The sequence below is a fragment of the Zeus faber genome (assembly GCF_960531495.2).
Source record: "Zeus faber genome assembly, chromosome: 19".
NCBI lineage: Eukaryota > Metazoa > Chordata > Actinopteri > Zeiformes > Zeidae > Zeus > Zeus faber.
Window position 1 is genome coordinate 17,529,362 of NC_137206.1, and position 24,000 is coordinate 17,553,361.

At 43.3% G+C, this 24,000-nt stretch overlaps 1 protein-coding gene across 2 annotated transcripts in view; it reads right to left on the minus strand.

Annotated features, from left to right (window-relative positions):
• prex2 (phosphatidylinositol-3,4,5-trisphosphate-dependent Rac exchange factor 2) overlaps window positions 1-24,000 on the minus strand; it is a gene marked incomplete at its 5' end in the record, with an annotated part of 124,423 nt that overhangs the window by 28,266 nt on the left and 72,157 nt on the right. The window contains 12 exons of one of the 2 annotated variants that reach the window (XM_080020334.1): window positions 710-824; window positions 956-1,099; window positions 1,407-1,509; window positions 3,169-3,324; window positions 4,410-4,507; window positions 5,548-5,589; window positions 6,562-6,690; window positions 10,787-10,877; window positions 11,862-11,944; window positions 13,094-13,176; window positions 15,087-15,272; window positions 23,043-23,250. In XM_080020334.1, the coding sequence (XP_079876460.1) occupies window positions 710-824; window positions 956-1,099; window positions 1,407-1,509; window positions 3,169-3,324; window positions 4,410-4,507; window positions 5,548-5,589; window positions 6,562-6,690; window positions 10,787-10,877; window positions 11,862-11,944; window positions 13,094-13,176; window positions 15,087-15,272; window positions 23,043-23,250 (1,438 nt within the window). Of the gene's footprint in view, window positions 1-709; window positions 825-955; window positions 1,100-1,406; window positions 1,510-3,168; window positions 3,325-4,409; window positions 4,508-5,547; window positions 5,590-6,561; window positions 6,691-10,786; window positions 10,878-11,861; window positions 11,945-13,093; window positions 13,189-15,086; window positions 15,273-23,042; window positions 23,251-24,000 lie in introns of both variants that reach the window. The other variant, XM_080020333.1, reaches the window with a different exon arrangement.

The following is a 24,000-nucleotide window of genomic DNA, read 5'->3' on the forward strand; positions in this document are numbered from 1 at the left end:
TTCCAACCAGGCGTCCTGTCCGCATCCACAGCAATTCTTTCCGGCCCTGCAGCTCGCGCCAGACATCATTTATGTTTCAATCTGCATACGTTTTTTTCCTCGTGTAGGGTACGACGCTCTCGGTCGCAATTCGGTGGATCGAGGGATATTTTTTTTTTTTTTCTGAATCCCAAGAGAGTCCTCTTGTGTCTTACGCGGGCCCAGCGTTTCCATTTCGTTAGGCTGCCCTCGCCCCCGAACCAATCACGGAGCAAAAATCTCCTCCGGTAGTGTCAGAAAACCGATGGGGTGTGAGGTAATAGAGCACAGCCGGCTCTACGGAAGCATTTCAACCGCACGGGCGTCACACTGGGCACCCTCACGCCATCGCCCCTTCCTCGACCAATCACCCGACGCTCCCCGCTCCCCCGTTGTGTACTTTCGCCCAATCAACCTTGAAGGCCCGGTGGGTGTTCGCGCTCAAGCCAAAAACACGGCACCACAATACATTCTCGCTGCATTGTTGTGTACATCTGGAATCTCCTTTTTGTTGGGGTGTTCTCAGCCCAAAAGAAAGAACCAAGGAGGCGGGTTTCAGCCTCGTCACCGGGAACCACATCACACGGAATTGTATGCATTCTGAGAAGTGTGTTGGTGTGTGTGTGTGTGTGTGTGTGTGTGTGTGTGTGTGCGCGTGCGTGCACATGTAAGAGTGTGCGCTCCAACACACCTCACTCTCTTGTAGTACTGTTTGACTTTATCCAGTGACGCGGCATTGATCTGGGCCTGGTACTCCTCCACCGACACATTGTCCCTGTAGTAGTACCCTTCCATACTCTCCAGAGCTGAAGAGAGGGGGATGAGGGGAACGAAAGAGAGAGAGAGAGAGAGAGAGAGAGAGAGCGGTTGTCAGCCTTCACCATCCCGACGGCGTGATTCATCCCCAGCGGAGACGCGCCCGCACGTCTGACCGAACCTTGTGTGAAGAGCACCGGGTGGATTCTGAAGCCTCCTCCGTTTTTCAGCCTCTGAGGGAGCTGGGAGAAGTAGAAGCTCTCCAGGTAGAAGCAGACCTTCAGGGCCTGGCGGGTGCCCTCCACCTGGTAGGAGATGGGCATGTCTGCAGGGTGGGGAGAAGAAAAAAAAAAAAAAAAAAAAAGAGAGGGGGAGAAAAGAGGAGAGAAACAAGATGTAACTAATGGCGAAGCTCGATAGAATGCGGCAAAAAGTGTCCCGTCACATTAAGTTTTATGTGAGTCGTTATCGTGAATTATTCACGTGTCGGGCTATTTATAGAAAATCCATCATGGTGAAATTGTTACTTATATTTATGAGGGAGTAATGAGACTGATTCGCTCTGAGCTCCGAACTGAAATACGGTATCGTCTTATCGGCGTTATCGGTGTTCCGTCCTGCAGTGCACATACTTGCCACTAGGGGCTCCCCTTCGAACTGCCGGAAGTAGAAGGTGACTTTCTCCAGGTCGATGAGGGCCACCTGCGTGTCCTCCAGCATGGCCTGCTCGTCGGTCTGTGAGGGAGCGAGAATAATAATGACGTGATGATTTGTGAGAGAGCAAATGAAACAAGGTCGGTGTGTTTTAAATGAACTTTCCCCATTTTTTATGGAAAAAAAAACCCCCCGCACATTTTGCTATTGTGCCTGTACTTTGATTTGGACACATTCGGCGACATATGTGTGCTCACATACATACAGTATATGTGTGTGCATGTCTTTGCTGCACTTGAATCTTTAAGTCGCACTGCCGCTTTCACCGCCGCCTGACCTCACTTTACACTTCATTCTACCTCAGGGTTGTATTTACCTGCACTTTTGACCATAAATTCTTTTAGTTATGTGGCGTTGCCATACTGCATATTCTGTATATTCCTTTGCGTGTCCCTTGTTTTTAACCCTATCTTTAATACTCTTTCACAATGCTGCAGCTGGCTCTATGCGTAAGAATTTATTCGCCAGCAATATCTGCTTCCATGCTGTTTGACAATGAAAAAAAAAAAAACCTTGAAACCGTGAACCTTTATGTTTATATACATAGATGCATATGTGTATGTGAGTGTGTGTTTATGCAAATCCATAATAAATCCTGTGTTTGCGGCAAGGCATGTGAGTACGCACAGTTTTTTATATACAATGCAACATCTTATATACAAACAAGCACATCTGCTCCAGGCCACGGTCACAGGAAGGGGCGGGGCTTCAGTTTGCGTGCCCCTGCACCCCGCCTCTCTCTCTCTCTCCCTCTCCCTCTCTCTCTCTCTCTCTCTCTCTCTCTCTTTTCGTATCCCCTGCAGAAGTATGAGTGGTGGAGTGGAGGATTAGGGCTTTTTTTTTTTTTGATATTTTCTTAAGACACATTAGATGGGGCTTGACATGCGGCGCTCTGCCCCGCTGCCAAGCGACACCTCGGGCTGCTGAGTGTGGGCAGGTTTATCACACACACACGCACGCACGCACGCACGCACGCACACACACACACACACACACACACACGCACACACGCACACACGCACACACGTACCATCTCATTTCATGCTGCCTTTCATCTCGTGAACTTAAAAAAAAGGGTGGGGGGGGGGGGGGGGGGTTGCCGAGTTTGAGGGTGGGATGTCATCGTACTTTGAGACAGAACATCTACCGAAAGAGAGGATCGAAGGTAATGAGATTACAAGGGCGAGGGAGACAGAGAAAGAGTGTAAGAAGGTTAAAAAAAAAAAAAACGAGAAAAAGAGGAAACGAGAGGAAAAAAGGGGGAAACGCTGAGAAGTGAATGGAAAAAAAGGGCAGGATGTAGAAGGACAGGCAGTGAAAGACAAAGATGATTAATGTACAGCCTGATCTGACCCCCCGCCCCGCCTACACACACACACACACACACACACACACACACACACACACACACACACACACACACACACACACACCTCAATTCAAGTTTTTTCGAAATTCTATAGTTTTCTCTCGTATTTAGAAATATTTAAGTATTTGTAAAGAAATATATTTTCAAAATGTATTTAAAGGCTTAATTTGTGCTAAATGTAAAATGTAGACATCTTTAATAACCCATTGTCGTATTTGAACTTCTAAACACATCATTCCCTCAGTGCGTGGGGGGGTCCAGCTCCAGTAAAGAGGTGACCCCTGGTTCCAGGTCCCGGTTCCCGGACTCACCAGGTTTGGCGAGAGCAGGGACTGGAAGTGGAGGAGCAGCCCGGCGCTGGCGACCTGCTCCAGCCAGCGCCAGCTCGCTTCCTGGGCCTCCTGGGCCTCTTGGGTCTCCTGGGGGTCCGGGTTCTCCAGCTCGGGCCCCTGGCCCACATTATGGAACTGACGGGGAAGACGCAAAAACAGAAATGGATGATTTGAAAAATTATGGAATAATAAAATACAGAATGAAGTAATTTACCGTAGAGTTATACACGATAAAACAGGTCCTTGCCATCTAGCGTTACGTAAATTGTGCAAACTAACTTCTTATGTTCACAGACGTTATTACACGGCTCTGTGGAATACACGATTCTGATTGGTCAACAGCTGTGATGTGTTATTTCTGAACAAAGACCTCCGTTAATAATAACCACTGTCACAGGCACCACTTCTTCGTCGGGATTCGCGTCCCTTCTTCCATGCTGCCTACATGCTAATGCTAGCGCTGACATCCTGGAAGATCCGAAGAGATGACTGTGGTGTGGGGGTGATTTCAGCAGCCACACCTGTCCTGGGTCTAGTTAATTGGGCCCGAGATCAGGGGTGGCTGTACACCTGTTGCTGGTCAGAGCAATCAACAAGTACAGGCAAAATCATCCGCACGCAGGCACGCACGCACGCACAAACACACACACACACACACACACACACACACACACACACACACACACACACACACACACACACACACACACACACACACACACACACACACACACACACACACACAGGAGGAGCTCTTGTCATGACATGTTTTCCTTCTGCTCTGGGCTTGTTCCACCTTCTCCACTCTCTACAATAAACTGGTACGTTCTGTGCCGGAGGGCCCTGAAAAAGCCACTGGGATGGCATGTGGCAGGCAGAACGGCAACGCTGACATTAATATTAAATAAGGAGGGAGACTCGTTTGTTGCAGTGTTAGCTACATTGCTGTGGACTTTTTTTTTCTCAGTACTAGCTGTAACATAATTTAAAATCCCTGTTCAATAGTCTCATTGATCTATTTTTTTTATTTGAGTAAGTAGCCGTGTAATAAAGCCAGCCGGCAAATCATCGCAAAATAGTCCCCACCTGTCCACCCTGTCGGAGGGTCCTTTGCATGCAAGCAACACGTTTAGCTCAAAGTGGGGACTACAGCGACTTCCGAATTCCGCTGGAACGCAGCGTCAAATTCACATCCAAGTCCATACTCTGATGTTATTCACCTGGTTGAGCACTGCCAGGAGATGCTGGGAGAAGGCACATACGGCGGCGACCAAAGACTGACAGAAAACCATGTCTCTACGCAGCTGGATCTCCGAATCTGCGGGGGGGGGGGTGGCGAACACAGGAAGATATTAGAGGGAAAGCAAAGCGGAGAATGAGTTAAAACTGAGGCGACGGCAGAGATGGAAAAGAAAAAAAAAAAAAAGTAAAAGGAGTGGAAATGGAAATGGAAAAATCCCCGAAGAAGGGGGCGAGAGGAACGGCTGGAGTCGGTCTGTTCTGATCGCCGGGGCTGACGCTCGGGTGAGATTTTTCGAATATGCTAATTCGTAAGCAGTCAGAGGAGGCTGCGAAAAAAGCCTCGGCTCCATTAAAGAAAAAAAGAATAAATAAATGCTAAAAACTGAAAATCAAAACTCACAGGAATTAAAAGTGAATCGTAATGAATCGTAATTATTCGCCTGAGGAGCACCTTTGTCCTTCTCTGCTATTACCCTGTCTATGTTCCTTCAGTTAAATAAGGTCCAACCTGCCCGACGGAGTCCATGCAACTTGTTTGCACTCCTCGGCTTGTGTTACTATACTTTTGTGGTGGTTTATCTTTTGGAATGGGCAATTATTGGAATCTTTGGAATTTTTCAGTGTTTCTAATGTGAATTATTATTTGAAATATGAATACCTATAAGAAAATTAATCTGTAGAATCATATATGATTCAACCATATGATTCATATATGAACATCTGACAACGGTAACTGCGTACGTAACCCGATTTTTAATGATTACGACCAATTGCATTCAATTTTTCGAAATTATACGACCAGTACCAAATACTTTTAAATCCGTATGCGCGGTCCTGTCCGTATGAGAATCACCAAAAAAAGAAAATCATAGCGAAAAGATCCAAACGCACACACGTTGCAAACACTCCAACTCCCCCCCCCCACCCGTCCACCGATTTCTGCCGTTTGAAATTTTGTTTCCATCGCTCCGTTTCTTCCCTCCCTGGCGGTGTTGACTGTGGTTTGTCACTTTTTAATCCCACGCCGTGTTCACGCTGCTGCGGCGACGGTGACGGGCCACGAAAGAGGGAAACTAGATTGTTTCAGAGAGGAAGAGGAGGAAGAGGAGGACCCACCCGTGTACTGAAGAAGGACCAGGAGCAGCCTCGTTTTCACTTCTGCAAAAAAAAAAACAAAAAAAAAAAAAACAGGAAAAGAAAAACTGAAAAAAACTGAAAATAAAGCCCAAAAAAAACCACCTCTCCACTCCAACTTATCAGCTCAGCTCCATGAAGCCCTAAATAATGAAGATTTTAAAAAAGAAAATCTGCAACTTCCTGGCTCTTTATCTTCACGTGTCAAAAAAACATGACACAAATCGGTATTTGTTGAAAGTTCTATCAGAAGGAGTAGGATCTGAAGAATAGTAAGACAGAAATTTGGGATATTATGGAAATGGTATTATTTTGGAGCGCTGGAGACCTCTGCTTATTTGTTCTACTCGGTTCTTAGCCACTAGCTCACCCCTTCCCAGGAGCATGTGAGTGTGCGTGTGTGTGTGTGTGTGTGTGTGTGTGTGTGTGTGTGTGTGTGTGTGTGTGTGTGTGTGTGTGTGCTTGTGAACTCGATCCTTGTGCCAACAAACACAAAAAAGCCACAATCCCATTGGGGACAAACCTAAGCCGAATATCTCTGCTCGCCGTCGGGGTTTCAGCACTAAACATTTCTGATTGAGGATGTGTGATGATATTCCAATTTAATGGATGAACCCATGGAGGCTTTTACACAAGATCATGTGTTTAGAAGCGGGTTATGAATGCAATATACAGTGTATAGATAGATGGATGGACGGACGGACGGACGGACGGACGGACGGACGGACGGACGGACGGACGGACAGACAGACAGACAGACAGACAGACAGACAGACAGACAGACAGACAGACAGATAAATGTCTGCAGTGTTCCAAAATGTATGTATGTTTGTATACAGTATGATTATCACATGATTTTTTTTTTTGTGCGTGAACACACTCAGACACACACACACACACACACACACAGACACACACATACACACACACACACACACACACACACACACACACACACACACACACACACACACACACACACACACACACACTGACCTTCGACGAACTTGCTGATGGTGTGTGTGAGTGCCTGCACGCCGCCGGGCAGGTTCCAGGGATCCTGCTTGATGTGGAGACGCAGCCGCTTGGTACAGCTCAGCCTGGACTCCAGATCCTGCTGGAAGTCTGACACACGCACCCACGCACACACGCACACACACGCACGCACACACGCAAGCACACACACACCCACACCCACACACACACACACACACACAGATTAGTTAACAAACTGTCCCTTATCGACCTTCTGCATTATTAATGAGTTGGAAAGAGAGAGAGAGAGGGAACGATAGGAGTTTTTCATTATTTTCATCTCCATCTTGATCCCTCTTATCCTTATCTCCATCGCTCTCTCTCTCTCTCTCTCTCTCTCTCTCCCCCTCTCTCTTTCCCCTCTGCTTTCCTCGCTCTCTTTCATTATCGCTCTAGATTTTTCACTGTCTTCCCATCCCCGCCTTTCCTTTTTCGCCCCGTTCACAGTGCTCCCTCTCTCCTTCTCCTCACTTCCTCCACCCGTCAGGGCTTGTCATTTCTTCTCTCTGCCTCTCTTCCACATCCCTATCGATTACCCCATCCCCTCTCTCACCCTCCCTCCCCCTCTCTCATTATCCTCCAACTCTGTGCTCTCCCTCGTTCCTCCATCTCTCTTGCTCTCTCTCTATCGCTCTCCTCCAACACTGTCCATTCTCTCTTTTCTCTCTCTCTCTCTCGCTCGCTCCCTTTCTCCTCCAGCTCCGTGCAGTCTCCCTCCCCTTTCGGCTCAAACTGTTTTTTCTCTCCCCTCGAACTCTGTCCATTCTCTCTTACTTTGGCCTCCAACTCTGTCAAATTTCTCACTCCCTTCCCTCCCTCCCCTCCCTACCACCAACCCTCCCTCTCTCTCTCTCTCTCTCTCTCTCTCTCGATCTCTCCCGCTCTCTCTCTCTCTTTCCCGGGGTCAAAATTAGAGCAATAACCTCCTGACGTTAACGACCCCTTTATTATTAATCTATTAATCAATCCATCGCCTCGACCTGGTCCACAGATCTCTATCTCTCTCTCTCCCTCTCTCTCTCTCCCTCTCCCTCTCCCTCTCTCTGCCGCAAGTTTATCTCCCTCCATCATCTAGTCGTCATCCCTCCTTCATCTGGTCCCGGCGGCGACAGAGCACCGGCACGGAGGTCCATCAATCTGACGCCACCCATCCCCGAGCTACACGGAGCGGTGGTGTAATGAGACTTTACTTCGGAGACGGAATAAGAGATCAGCGATAGCACGGCGGTAATTACAAAGAGGGCTTAGCGGGGAGTGGAGTGTGTAGATGTATGTGTGTATCTGCGCGCACGGGTGCGTGTATATGTGTGTGTGACGTGGGCGATCGGATGGAGGAATGCCCCCCTGATGGTTAATCCTACTCGCTCTGTTATCTACTGGCAGCGAGCTCTATCAGCCGTGATCAGGAGCCCTGCGGGCGTTTGGGTTATGCACATAAACGGCCCCCGACGTGCACACGCACGCAAACAAACTCGGCTTTCAGATCAAATTTGGTGGGGGGAGGTTAAGACGGAGGGCAGAGAGAGCGTGAAATGCGTCAGGGTGTTTGGAGGACGCCATTATTCAACACACAGAAAATCTGCCTAATCTACTGCTCCTTTGCCGTCGGCTGGAGGTGTTTCTTTCAGTTTTTTCTTTTCTCTGAGGACACGTAATCAACAAACTTCTCAATGAGAACTCATGGTGAAAGTCCTGAGATAGATGAGGAGACAGACGGAAGGATGGATGGATGGATGGATAGATGGATAGATGGATAGATAGATAGATAGGGCATTATACTGTACAATAAACCTAAAAATTAACGATATTCAACAAAAATACATCTAAAAATAAACAAGAAGATTTGCAATAAATAGAATAAAATGAACTACACCAAGAAAATAATAAATTAACAGAAAAGCAATTAACATAAAAAAATAACGAGGAAGAATTTGGCAAAATACAAACAATTTACATTAAACAATTAACCGTGCCAAATTTATTTTGGCAACCTTCATTCATCACCCGCCCAATTGTTCCACGCTCAACCTGGGAGCTTGGTCGAGTGAACGCGGATAAAAGCGACTGTGGCCTGTGAACCGAGCGTCACGCTATCTGAGCGCTCTCCAACACAAAATGAAGGAAAAGCAGAGTCATCGAAAAGAGAAGGTTGAAAACAGCAGCAGCATCGGGCCCCGTGAGCAGGTTTCTCTACGTATAGGGAGCTGATAGGGATATTTTTAGATGCTGCTTCCAGCACTATTTCCAGCTCTTTCTCTGTGAGCGGTGGCAACCAGTGAACAGCTGTTATATGTTGTCATAACACGGAACTATCTACTTTCTATCTATTTCTAGATCGTTTCTTAGGTCTTTTGCATATTATTTCCTCTTTATTTGTCGGTTTATTATTATTGTTTATTGTGCATTTTAGGGTCTTCGAAAATACAAAATTTCTATCTTCTTGTTTTTATTGTTTATTGTGTCAAATATTTCTAAGTTTATTTGAGGTTTATTGTATACTGCCAATTTCTCAAATTCTTACTTACCTATCTATCTATCTATCCATCTATCTATCTATCTATCTATCTATCTATCTATCTATCTATCTATCTATCTATCTATCTACCCACCTGTCTATCTATCTATCTACCTACCCACCTGTCTATCTATCTATCTATCTATCTATCTATCTATCTATCTATCTATCTATCTATCTATCTATCTATCTATCTATCTATCTATCTATCTATCCACCTACCCACCTGTCTATCTATCTATCTATCTATCTATCTATCTATCTATCTATCTATCTATCTATCTATCTATCTATCTATCTATCTATCTATCTACCCACCTGTCTATCTATCTATCTACCTACCCACATGTCTATCTATCTATCTATCTATCTATCTATCTATCTATCTATCTATCTATCTATCTATCTATCCACCTACCCACCTGTCTATCTATCTATCCATCTATCTATCTATCTACCTACCTACCTACCTATCTATCTACCTATCTATTTATCTTACAATAAAGTTATGTCATTTTCTGGACTTTATAGACTGTTCTAGCTGTTTTAATCAAAGCCTGTTGACTGCTTGACTTGACTATAATACCCACATTACCAGGTTGTTATCAAATATAAAATATTTCAAATATTTCCTAAAATATCGTGAAATTACAATGTTGCAAGTTTTCTATATAATTATATTCAATATTTGTCAAAAAACATAGTGATATTTGCCTTTGCCGCCATCACCCAGTCTTAGATGACAGTGAAGTGGCAAGGGTGGATTTATTGGATTTTTGGGGGGAAGAGTTGATAGAAAGAAAGGAACGAGGGATGAAGAAAGCAGGGGAGAGGGGAATGAGAGAGGGGTTGTAAAAGGGATGGAAGAAAAGAACGAGGCCCTCTGATTTTGCCGACTGTACCACCCCCATGTAGTTCTGCACGCACGCACGCACGCACGCACGCACGCACGCACGCACGCACGCACGCACGCACGCACGCACACACATAGACACTTTGCGGTCGGATGCTGTAGCACCCGTCGTGTTTTTTACTGCTGTGTTTTCTCTTGGCTGAGCTGCGCCCTGTACTCTCTCTCTCTCTCCCTCTCTCTCCCTCTCTCTCTCTCTCTCTCTCTCTCTCTCTCTCTCTCTCTCTCTCTCTCTCTCTCTCTCTCTCTCTCTCTCTCTCTCTGTGTAATTCCCCCCCCCGAGCTCCAGGCCCACAAAAAGCCCCAGCTACACCCAACACAATATATGGGAATATATGATTCTTCTTCCTCTTATTATTATTATGATTATTATTATTGTTATATATACATACTATATATATATATATATATAATAATAATAATAATTATTATTATTATGATTATTATTATCATCATCATCATCATCATGTACAGAATTATCCAACAATATTTATATTTGCACTTTATATACTTATTTACTTTTTTTAGAACCGTTAATCATAATAAATCCATGCTCCAATATTGTGATTACTACTTTTTTATTATTTTGTTATATATTTATTAATTTATTTTAAAAATATCTTTCCACTACCAGGCACCAACTCCTACCATGACAAATTGCTTCAAATTTTTTTTGTAAAATAATTTTGGTTTCCACCTGCTCCTTTCTTCCTTTCTTCCTTCCTTATATGGGCGTGAAAATTTGACCGAAAAAAACGTACCTAGTAATCCCCGGGCAGGGGTGAAGCACTTGGTTTGCTCAAAGGCTCGGGCCACCGCCTCCCCTCGCAGCAGGCTGCTAATGGACTCCACCTGGAAGGAGGAGAGAAGACAATCAGGCTTCAAAGCTCTCACACACTCCCAAAATATTACATAATATCACTGCCGGTATTAACACACACACACACACACACACACACAAACACACACACACATACAGCCTGAATAATGATATTATGTAAACAAAGCTGTGGAAACTCCTCTACACAAACACCCCCAAAATGTCAGGAAGCGACACAGCAGGAAGCTTTTTCTGTCGTTTCACCGCCTATAGACACATCCGCATCCAAACTTTTTTCTTGTTGATTTGTGTGCGTGTGTGCGCGTGTGTGTAAACGTGTGCGAGTCTGCCTCCTGAGGTAACATTCCCTCAACCTTGGCTCCGAAAGTTAAGGCTCCTCACAACTTCCCTTTTTCAGGAAAAAGTTACGAAAAAAAACAATTTGGATGTGGTAGGAAACAGGTAAGAATATGATCCGATACCCTAAGAAATCATATATATAACAACCACATGTATTTTTTGTTTTAAATGCTATAATTTTGCACGAATGTTAAGTTCTGTGCAAAATGTTCCTGTGTGGGGTTTTTTTTGTGTGTTTTGTGTTTTTACTGAATAAAACGACTATAAGATGATAAAAAGAGTATAGCTTCTTTGAGGGCGGAAGAAATTAAAAGAAAAAAAACGATATGACAATAACAATACGATTGACCAAACCGGCCGATATCAAGCAACACAACTCGAATCTGTACATCAAAATAAGCCTCTGACCACGTTTCCTGTGATGACATGAAGTTCGTGAAACCCGCAAAAGACTAATTAAACAATTCATTTTGAAGTTCCATTCTAAATCGTATCTCCACGGAAACCAAACGGGATAACCCCGAGTCGCACGTCTCGGGAAAAGACCTTTTTTTTTTTTCCACGATTCATAAGTCCCGCTTCATATCTCGTGCGTTACGGATCCCCTGTGGCGTGGATTTTTGAAATCCGACATGAAAGACGGTCAGGCCCCCCACCTGGCTGAAGAGGTGCTCCAGGAAGCTGTGCAGCTTCTTCTGCTTGTCGTGGGACAGCCACACGCTGCTGGGCATCTCGTCCCCTGCGCGGGGCCGACGTTGAGGAGCATTAAGCAAGAAACAAAAACACCGCGCAAAAACATAAATACACCGCTCCACACCCAAACACAGATGAAGGGACCAAAATGCACATTCACACTTGAATCAACAACCGTGAACCTCTGGATGTTTAGATAGTTTGTTTTTCGCCGACGTTCCTTGTTGATGCGGACGCTCATTGTCTATTGTGTGCAGATGCTGTGTTGTTTTGTGTTTATTCAGATGTTTATTCCACTGTCTATTGTGTGCTGCGCTGTCCAGTGTTCTGGGCTGTTGCTCCCGATCGACCTCAGCTGTTACACAACCGCCAGATCCCGTCGATTCTAGCCAATTGCCACCGCTCCACAAAATCGTTGCTGCTAATTCCGGAATTATACTGTATGTATTTTTTCATCCAAATGTTCAAAGGGAATTTTAAGATAACGTTGCAACAAATAGAATGGGAATGATTTCATTTATTAAATAATTCAGGAGTGAACAAACCCTACGTATCTCTAATTTTATCCGATCTAACTCTTCTTCAGATATTAATTATTCTGCAGATAATAATGTAAATTCTGTATCTACGTGCGCCCACGTGCTTGAGTGTATTTCCTACATCTGATTGAGAATACAGGTCTGATGTCATGACAGACGCAAATAAGTGGTGTGTGTGTGTGTGTGTGTGTGTGTGTGTGTGTGTGTGTGTGTGTGTGTGTGTGTGTGTGTGTGTGAGAAGGGGATATTCAACCGGACACACAGCTGTGGAAAATGTTAACCAAAACCCAGCAAGAGCTGTGGCTGTACGCGTGCCACGTCCAATTACATCCATGTCAGGACTTTCTTTTGTTTGTTTCTAGGGTAGGATCATGTAGTCAGATTATAATAATTATCTGTCAGTTATGAGACTATTGATCCTTCACTGGGCCAATGGTGATGTGGTCACATTAAATGATGTTTATAAAACACCATTATTGGTATAAGTATTTGTTATGTGAAACACAGTATTATCGTAGATGGCAACCCTAGATGTCTCTGATTAAGTCAATGTGTATTTTCCCCGAAGAAATACCAAATATCACGATCATTTTATTTTATAATATGTTTTCTATATGTGTGTGTGTGTGTGTGTGTGTGTGTCTGTGTGTGTGTACCTGAGTCCATCTCATCGCTGTGCACATAGGAGCTGCAGTGGCTGCTGCAGATGCTGGTGAAGGACGCGATGGAGTTCCTGTTGCTGTTACAGTCGCTGGCGAGGAAAGAAAAGAAAGAGTAAGTAGCTGTAAATACAACTAATACTGTAGTGGTAGTATAGTGTGAAGTGTAGTATATAATGGTATCATACAGTATGTAGTGTAGTGTAGTGTAGTAAAGTATAAAATAGTATAATATCTATAGTATAGTATAGTTTTGTATAGTATAGTATTGTATAGTATCCTATAGTGAAGTGTAACATAGTTTAGTATCGTATAGTATTGCATAGTACCATATAGTAGAGTATAGTATACTATAGTATCATATAGCATCATATAGTATAGTATCATATAGTAATGTATAGCATAGTATAGTATAATATAGTATAGTATACTATAGTATCGTATCATATACCATCGTATAGTATGGTATAGTAGGTAAAGTATAGTCTAGTGTAGTATAGTTTAGTATAGCATAGTATAGTACAGTATTGTGTAGTATAGTATTTATAGTATAGTATAGTATAGCCTAGTATAATTTAGTATAGTATAGTATATAATAGTATAGTATAATATAGTACAGTATATAACAGTATAGTATAGTATAGTATAGTAGGTACTGTATAGTGTAGTATAGCAGAGTATAGTATAGTATAATCTAGTATATTATGCGATATTACAATATGATAGTAGTATATTACAGTATAGTATAGTAGTACAGTACAATACAGTATAGTATAGTAGCATGTGGTATATTATGGTATATTACAATATAATAGTATAGTATCATATAGTGTGAGGTCCCGCCCCGCTCCCTCGTGTCTTCACTTCCTGGTTTGGTGGCTTCCCTCCTGTGTGGTTGTCTTCCCTGCCCCTGATTAGTTTCCCCCTCGTTCCTCCCTCGTTAACCTCGCCTCCGCAGTGTATTTAGTCTTTGTGTTCCCCTCCCTCTGCGCCAGTTCGTCTTTGTACCGTGTGCCAAGCGTCCCGGCGGTTTTTCCTCCGGTCGTCTCCCGGTGTTTCTCATCCCCTGCTCCGTTTCCCGGACCACGCCTTTTGCCTTCTCCCAGCCGGGTTGTTTGCCTTATCTACCGACCCCCTGTACCGAAGCGCCTCGCCTTGTCTACTCCCTGTGGGATGGTTTGCTCTGCTGACTGTCTACCTGTACCCATCCTGTTCAAGTAAACACTGTCTTCCTTTTTTAGAAGTCCCTCTCTCCGTGTCCTGCTATTGAGACCTCTGCCTGTCATCTCACCAGTCGTTATATATAGTATATTATAGTATAATACAACATTAAACTATAGTGTTATATAGTATATAACAGTAAAACAAAGTATACTATCAATTAGTAAATTACAATAGGACAGTATGGTACAATATAATATATTACATTATAGTATACTATCATATGGCATATTATAGTATATTCAAATATGACAGTATATATAGTATAATGGAGTATATTACAGTATAGTATAGTATAATGTAGTATATTACAGTATAGTATACTATCATATAATATATTACAGTATATTCAAATATGACAGTATAGTATAGTATAATGTAGTATACTACAGTATAGTATATTATCATATAATATATTATAGTATATTACAATATGACAATATAGTATGGTATAATGTAGTATATAAAAGTATAGTATACTATCATATAATATATTATAGTATATGAAACTATGACAGTATAGTATAGTATAATGTAGTATGTTACAGTATAGTATACTATCATATTGTATATTATAGTATATTGCAATATGACAGTGTAGTAAAGTATAATGTAGTATATTACAATATGGTATACTATCATATAATATATTAAAGTATATTACAATGTGACAGTATAGTATGGTATGGTATAGTGTAGTATATATAAGATCCCTGGCTTTGTATTTGGCCACTGACATCTTCTCCACCTGCTACGTGCTACGTCCTACCTGTAGGAGTCTCTGTTGCTGATGGTGTCGTGTCCGGAGTCCTCCTGCTCGTCCCCGGCCACGTTGAAACACACCTTCTTCCCGTTCTTCTCGCCCCGCTCCGCCTCCGCCTCGTTCTCCGCAGAGATGTAGCCCTCGGGGGTCTTGGTGTCGGACGCCGGGGGGTGGGTGATGGAGGACAGGAGGCTGGGGGAGGGAAGAGGTGGAGAAAGAAGAGGTTTCATGGTCAGACAGAGAGCGATACGTACACTACAACCACTCAGGAAGGGATTTAGGAAACATGGGATATAGATTGTTCCCATTATTTGAAAAATAGTGACTATCATTTGTGTGTGTGTGTGTGTGTGTGTGTGTGTGTGTGTGTGTGTGTGTGTGTGTGTGTGTGTGTTGCGGGTGTGTGTGTGTGTGTGTGTGTGTGTGTGTGTGTGTGTGTGTGTGTGTGTCGGGGTCATTTCTGGCAGCCCCCTCAATTTGCCCCGGACAATAGAGTTTTGAAGCCATCCAACGTCATGATCCTGCTTTAGAATTTGTCTCGGAAAACTCCCCTACTTCCCCGACCCTCGCGTTTTGTTTTCGTGGACAGCGAAATTAAATCAAGAAGACGAGATTTCCCGAAGAGCTTGTTAAACACAATGAAACCGCCACACTATCTCCCCGATCAAAACTGGCAACCTGAAATTAAAATTAAAGGAAAGGGTCATAAGGGGGTCGACAAATTTGAAGTGAATATCCGATTTTCATTTTTTTTATTTCATTTGAATGGAGGGGGTGAAACAAATATATAAAATAATATAAAATATATATTTTAACATGAAAGTTGGCAGGTACAGTGTGATAGGTGTGTGTGTGCACGCTTTATCAGAATCAGAATCCGCTCATAAGGACAAGTGCATTTTCGTAGACGAGAAATTTGTCGTGGGGAGGATTGGTGCATCGCAGTACGGACAATTAGACATTTAAAAATAAAGCGGAAAATATAAATGGATAAATAATAATAAAAAATAGCCAAATGTGCAGTATACTGTCACTTTCCTGACCTAAGTAGATAACCACACCTCACCACTTGATCCATGTCTAGGTGTGTGTGTGCATCCATCCGGGTTTTGAATCGGAGCCGCCGGGCGACCGACGTTCTACGCGGTGCCAAGCAAAACCCGGACCTGTTTGTGTTCGGCTTCCGCAAAACAAGTCCTGAGCCGCGCGGGTCGGTCCTGCACCGCATTCAAACGGTTTTGAAGACGAGGCGCGGCGCAGCTGTGTCAACACGCGGCGACCGCGCCGCTCAGATCCGCTCGCCTGCGCTCCGTCAGGAGGAAGAGGCCGCGCGCCATATTTTCACAGTTGCAGCAACACATGGTGACATTTAAAAGCCATATTCCCCAATAAATGCTGGGCTCAGAGGTTTTTTTTTTGTTGTTTTTTTTCTTTTTGTTTTTGTTTTTTTTTTCTGATCTCGCTCCACACGCTCCGCTGACACGCGATGTCTGTTTGTGTTTCAGCCTAATTTCATTTGTATCCGCTTACATTTTCCATTGTGTCATAACGTGGGGAGCTTTGAGGCCTTTTTAAAGTGGAAGGAGTTTGGGGGGGATGTGTGTGTGAGTGTGTGTGTGTGTGTGTGTGTGTGTGTGTGTGTGTCAGGCCGATCTGTGTGAAGTAAACACTCTGTCCCTCGGTGACATTTTTTCTTTTAAAAGGAAAATTCCACCCTGGGTCTTCCCTCTATTAGTAAGAAATTTGCTTAAAAGGGACCTATTCGGTGCTTGTGCACATACATTTGGTTCTCCGATGGGCCTACTTACACACTAACTGTTGAAATAAGACAACCCAGTCGGCTTTTTGTGAGCTCTCTGTTTCATAAAACATGTGATTCAACAAGTTGATCAGATTTGTCTTCCCCCTGGGACGTCACACGGGGGCATCAGTAGAATTAGAACCGCCCTCCGTCTGAGTAACTCCACCCACGGCTGGACCCGCTGGCATGGAAGCTCAGAGCTCTGCATGGGAACTGCTCTGTTGTTGACTTAGAGACCAGCACAAATCTTTAAAAAGAAAGGAATGAATACCAACTGTCTGCGACAAAACCGCAGACGATGGAAATGTAAGTGTTTGCTGTGTGTTTCTTTCTGTGTGTGTGTGTGTGTGTGTGTGTGTGTGTGTGTGTGTGTGTGTCCACGAGCCGCTGTGCATTTCTCCAAACAACACCGTGGATGTAATTATTTTATTTATTTTATTTTCTGGCATTTCCGTAATTGAATGAAACAAAAAAAAAAGCCCCAAGCCCTGCCGTATCCCTGCTGCTCCGGACAAGGCGATGAGAGTCGGAACAAACTTTTCAAATGAGGCCTCGTAGATCTAATACGAGTGAAGAGTCATCAACCGGATCGCTTATCTCTTCCTTCAAATTTGTTCAGAAACTTTTGTTTTGTTCAGAAAATTTTGGATTTTATTGTACTGATAAGGTCAAATCAGGGAAAGTTTACGGAGAAATACAACGGAATCCGGAGTAAAGCTCAAACCCCATTGGCTCACAGAACTAGAGGCCTGGCTGCTCATTTACATTTAGAGCTACACACACACAAACAGCCCATTTTGGAACACACTGGTTTTGAGGCACGTCACAACGGCTCAAATGCATAACGGTCGGAGTGGTATTTTCAGCAGAAAACTTCAAAAACATGCTTTGGGGACCTCAAAGACCACATATAAACTTGTTGAAAAAGAGCATAATAGGTCCCCTTTAACTAAAAAATAAAATGAGCGTAAGTTTGTAGATTTGAGGTCTCAGAGTGAGGGTAGAGGTAGACATTTAATCACCAAATTTACTACCGCTGCTAAATCTTTGCAGAGATTGACTAGGCTGTTAAATCTGTTTAATTCAGCGTTGCTTTGCGGCGGAATTTCCCTTTAATCTTTTAGAATCCACAAGCTGACGAGGGCAACGAGACGCCTTCATTACGGTCCACTCAGCGAGCCCCCTTTTTTTTTTTTTTTACAATGCCCCTCCAGAGCAGAGTGGCATTCCATCGCCATGGAGACGCTCCCCACACACTCTGATTGGCCGCCGGTTAATAAGGAAGTATGCACAGTCTGGGGGCCTTTCGGGGCACAAGGGAGCAGCGGAGAATAACAATGACTGGATCAGAGAACAAAGGGTGGCGAAGGGTTGGGTGTGGGGGACGCGAGCAAAAGAGACGGAGGAGCGCGGGAGAGAAGAGAAAAGTTTGGCGCAACGAGCAAGGTTGTCCCACAGGCTCAGATGGCTCGCTGTTGGACACCACAGAACATCTAACTATAAAGGCAGGAAGCTGTCTGTCTGCGTCTATGTCCTTCGATTATAATGTCCTTCAGCCATTAATCCAATCTACGCCACACTTGGGGGGGGGGGGGGGGGTGTACTGTTGGGGACCCACAGACGTGCAGCGTCTAATTTGGTGCAATATGGACACGTGTAATGTTAATCAACTTTTAATAAACAGCGAACAGCGCGGGGGCGGTACTTCAGGGCTCTGTGGCTGAGTCGCCAAGAGTGATTTTCCCCATGTGTATGACTTTATTTTTATTCATTTATTTTTTCTAACCTGTGCTGTCAGCACGCTGGGCATACAACAGAGTATTTTGTGCCATTGCATCGAGGACAGAGTCTCCATGCGGAGTTCAACTTCTCAACCTGCAACGCCTCTCTTTATTCATTCTTTATTCATTCTTTGATCATCAAGAAATGCTGCAACAACTCGGTCCTGGACGACTTGTGGGATGACAAGAACACAGCTTTTTGTTACACAGAACCACCACTAATCCCTCTCTTTGGAGAACGATCTGACCATGTTTTGGTCTATAAACAAGTAATCATCATTACTACTCCAAGAGGGGGAGAATCACCACGGGTGAGACAAGTAAACGTGGAAACAAACAAAAACTTGTAAATGGTAACGCGTAAACACAGAAACATCAGACGACAACATGTATCGACAAAACAGAGTAAATTAAGGCCAGGAAAACTGGAACAGCAAACGGTCACGTGGCCTCTTCCTGTCATAGTTATGGCGGTAAATGAGGGAGAAAAGGAGAGGGATGTAACCAGGAGGGTGTGTTCCTGTGATGAGTCCACCTGCATGTATGTGTGTATGTGTGTGCGCATGTGTGTGTGTGTGTGTGTGTGTGTGTGCGCGTGCGCGGTGTATGACTTTACCGGCAGATTCATCTTCCATTGTGGAACACAGGACCGAATCATTGACATTTTGTCAAACCGTGCCAAACTGTGCTAAAATGTCTCAGGCAGTCTTGAGTTTTGAACGGGCATTGACTAGTGAGGGTTAATGCTTAATCTTCAACAGAAGAAGAAGAAGAACAACAACAACAAGAAGAAGAAGAACAACAACAACAAGAAGAACAAGAAGAACAAGAAGAACAAGAACAAGAACAAAAAGAAAAAGAAGAACAAGACCAAGACCAGGAACCTTTAAGAACATAAAGAACTATAACAATAGGAAAAAGAACAAGAAAACAAGAAGAACAAGAACAAGAACAGGAACAAGAGCAAGAACAACAAGAACAACAAGAACAACAACAACAACATGAAAAAGAAAAACATGAAGACCAAGACGAGCAAGAAGACCAAGAAGATCAAGAAGACGCTTCATTAATCCCCGGGGGGAAATTCAGGTGTTACAGCAGCAAAAGGTGACAATTAAAAAGAGAGATCATTAAAAAAATAAACCCGAAATAAGATATACAGTATGTACACTAGAACCATGTAGAGGAGTAAACCCACTGCCTCCATTTCGACACCACGCAAACATCAAAGGTGCTCAGCGGCACCCATCAGAGCGTTTACATTAAAAGGCGCCACTCCGTCACGCACCGCCGGGGTTATTTGCATATCCGGGCTTTCATTCACGCCGATGAGCGATGAGTCTTATAGGCTCCGGGTTTGAAGTCGCTGCCGGCCGGGACTGCACTAATTAGGAGCCTCGGAGAGAGCGAAGCCTCTCAGATAAAAGACGGGAGGATAGAGGGGCAGAGGGGGGAGACAGCGGGGTGAGGGCGCAGGGGTGAGTAAGGGAAGAGGTGAAGATGGAAAGTGCGTCATCAGCCCGTGAGCCTCCTCCTCCCCCTCCTCCTTCCCCTCCTCCATCCTCTGTGGTCCTGAGACAAAAGTTCACAGGTCGGTGGCTCAAATTGGATGTTGTGTTAGTTATGTAACTATGAATATGGTTCGCTATGTCCGCTGGATGGCTTTTTTGGTTGTTTTCTTTTACCCGAGTTACCAGGGGGAATTTCAAATGAGCGGAGAATCCACTGGAGATTCCGGGACCCCGGTCCTGAGAATGTGTTTAACGTGGAGATATAAGGAGCGTTACCTATATTAACCTTGTTTAATCACTCCATCGCGACGGAGCTATTTACGGTGCGAGGCGCCAAGAGAGGAAGAGGGAAATGGAGAAAAAGGAAAAGGCTAAATATGGAGGGTGAGAGATGGGAGTTGGCTAATCTTAGTGATGAGAATAATGTTAGAATTTGCCCTGGAAAATAAAAATCGACTGTAATATACCATACTAGTATTACCCTAAACCTAACCCTAACATATCATAAAAACTGTACTATACTACATAACATAATATACTGTAACAAAGTGTAATAAATTGTAATATACTGTAAAATAATATACTGTATAATGTAATATACTGTAACAAAGTGTGATATATTGTAATATACTGTAAAATGCTTTACTGTATAACGTAATATACTGTAACAAAGTGTGATATATTGTAATATACTGTAAAATGCTTTACTGTATAATGTAATATACTGTAACAAACTGAAATATATTGTAATATACTGTAAAATGCTATACTGTGTAATGTAATATACTGTAACAAACTGTTATATATTGTAATATATTGTAATATACTATACTATATAATGTAATATACTATAACAAACTGTAAAATACTATACTTACATTATAATACAGTGTACAATATACTTATAATTACAATTTGTATAAAAACTGTAAAACATTGTAATATACTGTAATGTACTTTTCTATATAATGCAATATACTGTATCAAACTGTAATATGCCATACTATTTAATGTAATATACTGTAGCAAATTGTAATATACTCAACTATAATATACTGTAATATATTGTAACAAACTGTCATGTACTGAAATATAGTATACTATATGATATAATATAATGTAACAAATTGAAATATATTGTATTTTACGATACTATATACTGTAACAAACTGTAATATACTGTAATATACTAAACTATAATATACGGTAATATATTGTAACAAACTGTAATATACTAAACTATATAATGTAATATATTGTAACAAACTGTCATGTACTGAAATATACTATACAATACGATATCATTTAATGTAACAAATTGTAATATATTGCATTTTACGATACTTTATACTGTAACAAACTGTAATATACGGTAATATACAAAATACTGTAATATGTTATACTATACTGTAATATAAGATACTAGAATATATATATATGGATTGTATGTATTGAGGTCAAAGCAACTGAGTGAGGCTCCATCTCCTTCGTATTCGCCTCAACCACAGCCATACCTATCCTTCCACCTCACCCCTACACATCACTATTAATAACCTTCTGATGCGTATGTGTGTGTGTGTTTGTGTGTGTGTGTGTGTGTGTGTTTGTGTGTATGTGTGTGTGTGTGTTCTATAAGTAGGTTGGTGGTGTGGGGAAGGTAATTATCCACCCGCTCACTAGCCACATCTCCAGACCAATCGGAGCAAGCATGGATTCAGCTCGACTAATTGTTATGGACGGGAGCATGACAACATTTGCCTGGACTCGGTCATTAGGGTCCTCCGCAGTGGACTCGGCTCATAATTAGTTAGGTGACAGCGCTACCTCATTTCACGACTTTTAATGTAATATCCAGGATCCAGCCGCACAACAAAAGGGGCGGGCAATCAACTCTCCAAAATGTCATTACCCCCTGACGATTTTAATGAAGAGTTAATGCTAACATAAATAAAGAACAAGGGTTGTTGTTATTTTTAAGTATGAAGGACCTTTAAAGGGTCCACCTTGTGTATGTGTGTGCTCATTGGTATTGGTGTGGAGCGTGTGTGTTTTATTGGAAGTGAATGGCATTTCCAGATTCTAGAGGGCACCTGGCCTCCTGACACGCCCTCCCACTTCATTGAACTTGTACTTCCTGTCTGGGGGGGTTGAGGGCATGGGTGGGTGGGGGATCTGGGGGGGGGGGGGGGGGGTTTAGCAGAACCAGAGCAGTGTTTCCCATTTCCCGTGCTGCAACCTTGTGCACCTCCAAACAATGAACCAATCAATGGCGCTGGGCGTCGGAACGCTTCGGCAGGAAGCACTTTTTTTTTTTTTTACAGCGCACGTATACACCAGCTGTAAGTTCACATTATAGACTCACACAGTCTTGCATTCGGATGTGTATGTGTGGAACTTCATGGAAACTGCCTTTTCCGTATACAAAACACAGGTGTGTGAGAGTAAGTGAGCGTAATGCCGGGCTGGTTGCTGCAGCTACAGCTTGTTTTATGAGCTGCTCGGCTTTCAAAAGGAGGACTCAGGTGAAGCAGAAAATCAATGCCAGGCGACGTATTTCCATCCATCCACAACAACTCAGTTTGAGTGTTTAGGAAAATATAAATTTTACTCAATCGTTTAAAAAATTCACTGAATGCGTTAAAAATCAATTTGGGACCCTTTCAGTGAAGTGCACACTTTAACTTAAAGTGGCTGATTTACATCAGTTGATGCATAGAGAATGAGAAGGAGAGAAAGAGCGGAAAGCAAGTGGTTTTCAATTTGCATAATTATGACTGAGTATCTGTTTGTCATTACCTGAGTCTGTGTGTGTTTATCAGTGTGCATTATGGCGGTGAGAATAAACACATTTCCAGGTGCTGCCACTCACTCGTGGATCTGGGCGCCATGTGTCTCCATCTCCTTGACGGCTGTGGTGAGTTTGGTGAGCAGCTTCTGGTAGGCGTCCAGGGTGATCAAGTCCTCCTCTCGGAGGAGGAAGCGGAGGCCGTGGCCCTCGGTCCGGCCCAGGCTGTGGCCTGACGGAGCCGCCATGGTGGTGATGGTGTGCTGGGCGTACACCATGGGGTTGAGCTTACCTGGGGGATAATAAAAACACACCGCTGTCAGTATCTTCTCAATGTTTCAGACCGACAGATTGTCGGACAAAAGATTAGATTCAACTAATTGTCATTGCACAGAGAACAATGCATTTCTCTGCATTTTACCATCCTAGTAACTGATGTATCTAGGAACAGTGGGCTGACATATACAGTAGCGGCGCCTGGGGAGCAATTAGGGGGTTAAGCGTCTTGCTCAAGGACACATCAGCACGCTACCAGGAGGAGCCGGGAATCAAACCGGCAATCTTCCGAATGCTAGACGACCCGCTACACCTCCTGAGCCACTGCCCCCAAAAACTGGATGTACAGCCTGTGGCTGTTTCCGAGAAGTTTTGAAGCCTCAAATTTGTGTTTACGCCCTCTCCCATCCAGGCGGGAAACAGACCCAGAGCTTTCCAAATTGGAAAAGGTGATGTGGCGGAATATTGCTGTGTTGAGGTGGAAAGTGAAACCACCAGACAGTCAAGGGGAAGGACGAGACACACCCACCAGTATAGCAACTACGCCCCCAAATATCTTAACTATGGAACAATAACTTTTTAAATAACAACCATGACATCTAATAGATGAATTAAACTCAGCTATTGAAACACTTAAGTCTTATCGACTTATTGACACCAACAGAAATATTTTTACCTTTCTTTTTTTCCGTTGACTTCCACTCAATCTGAGGTTTTCTGAAGTCCGCATCTAGCGGCCGTTGCCCAAAAGCAGTTTAAAACACTT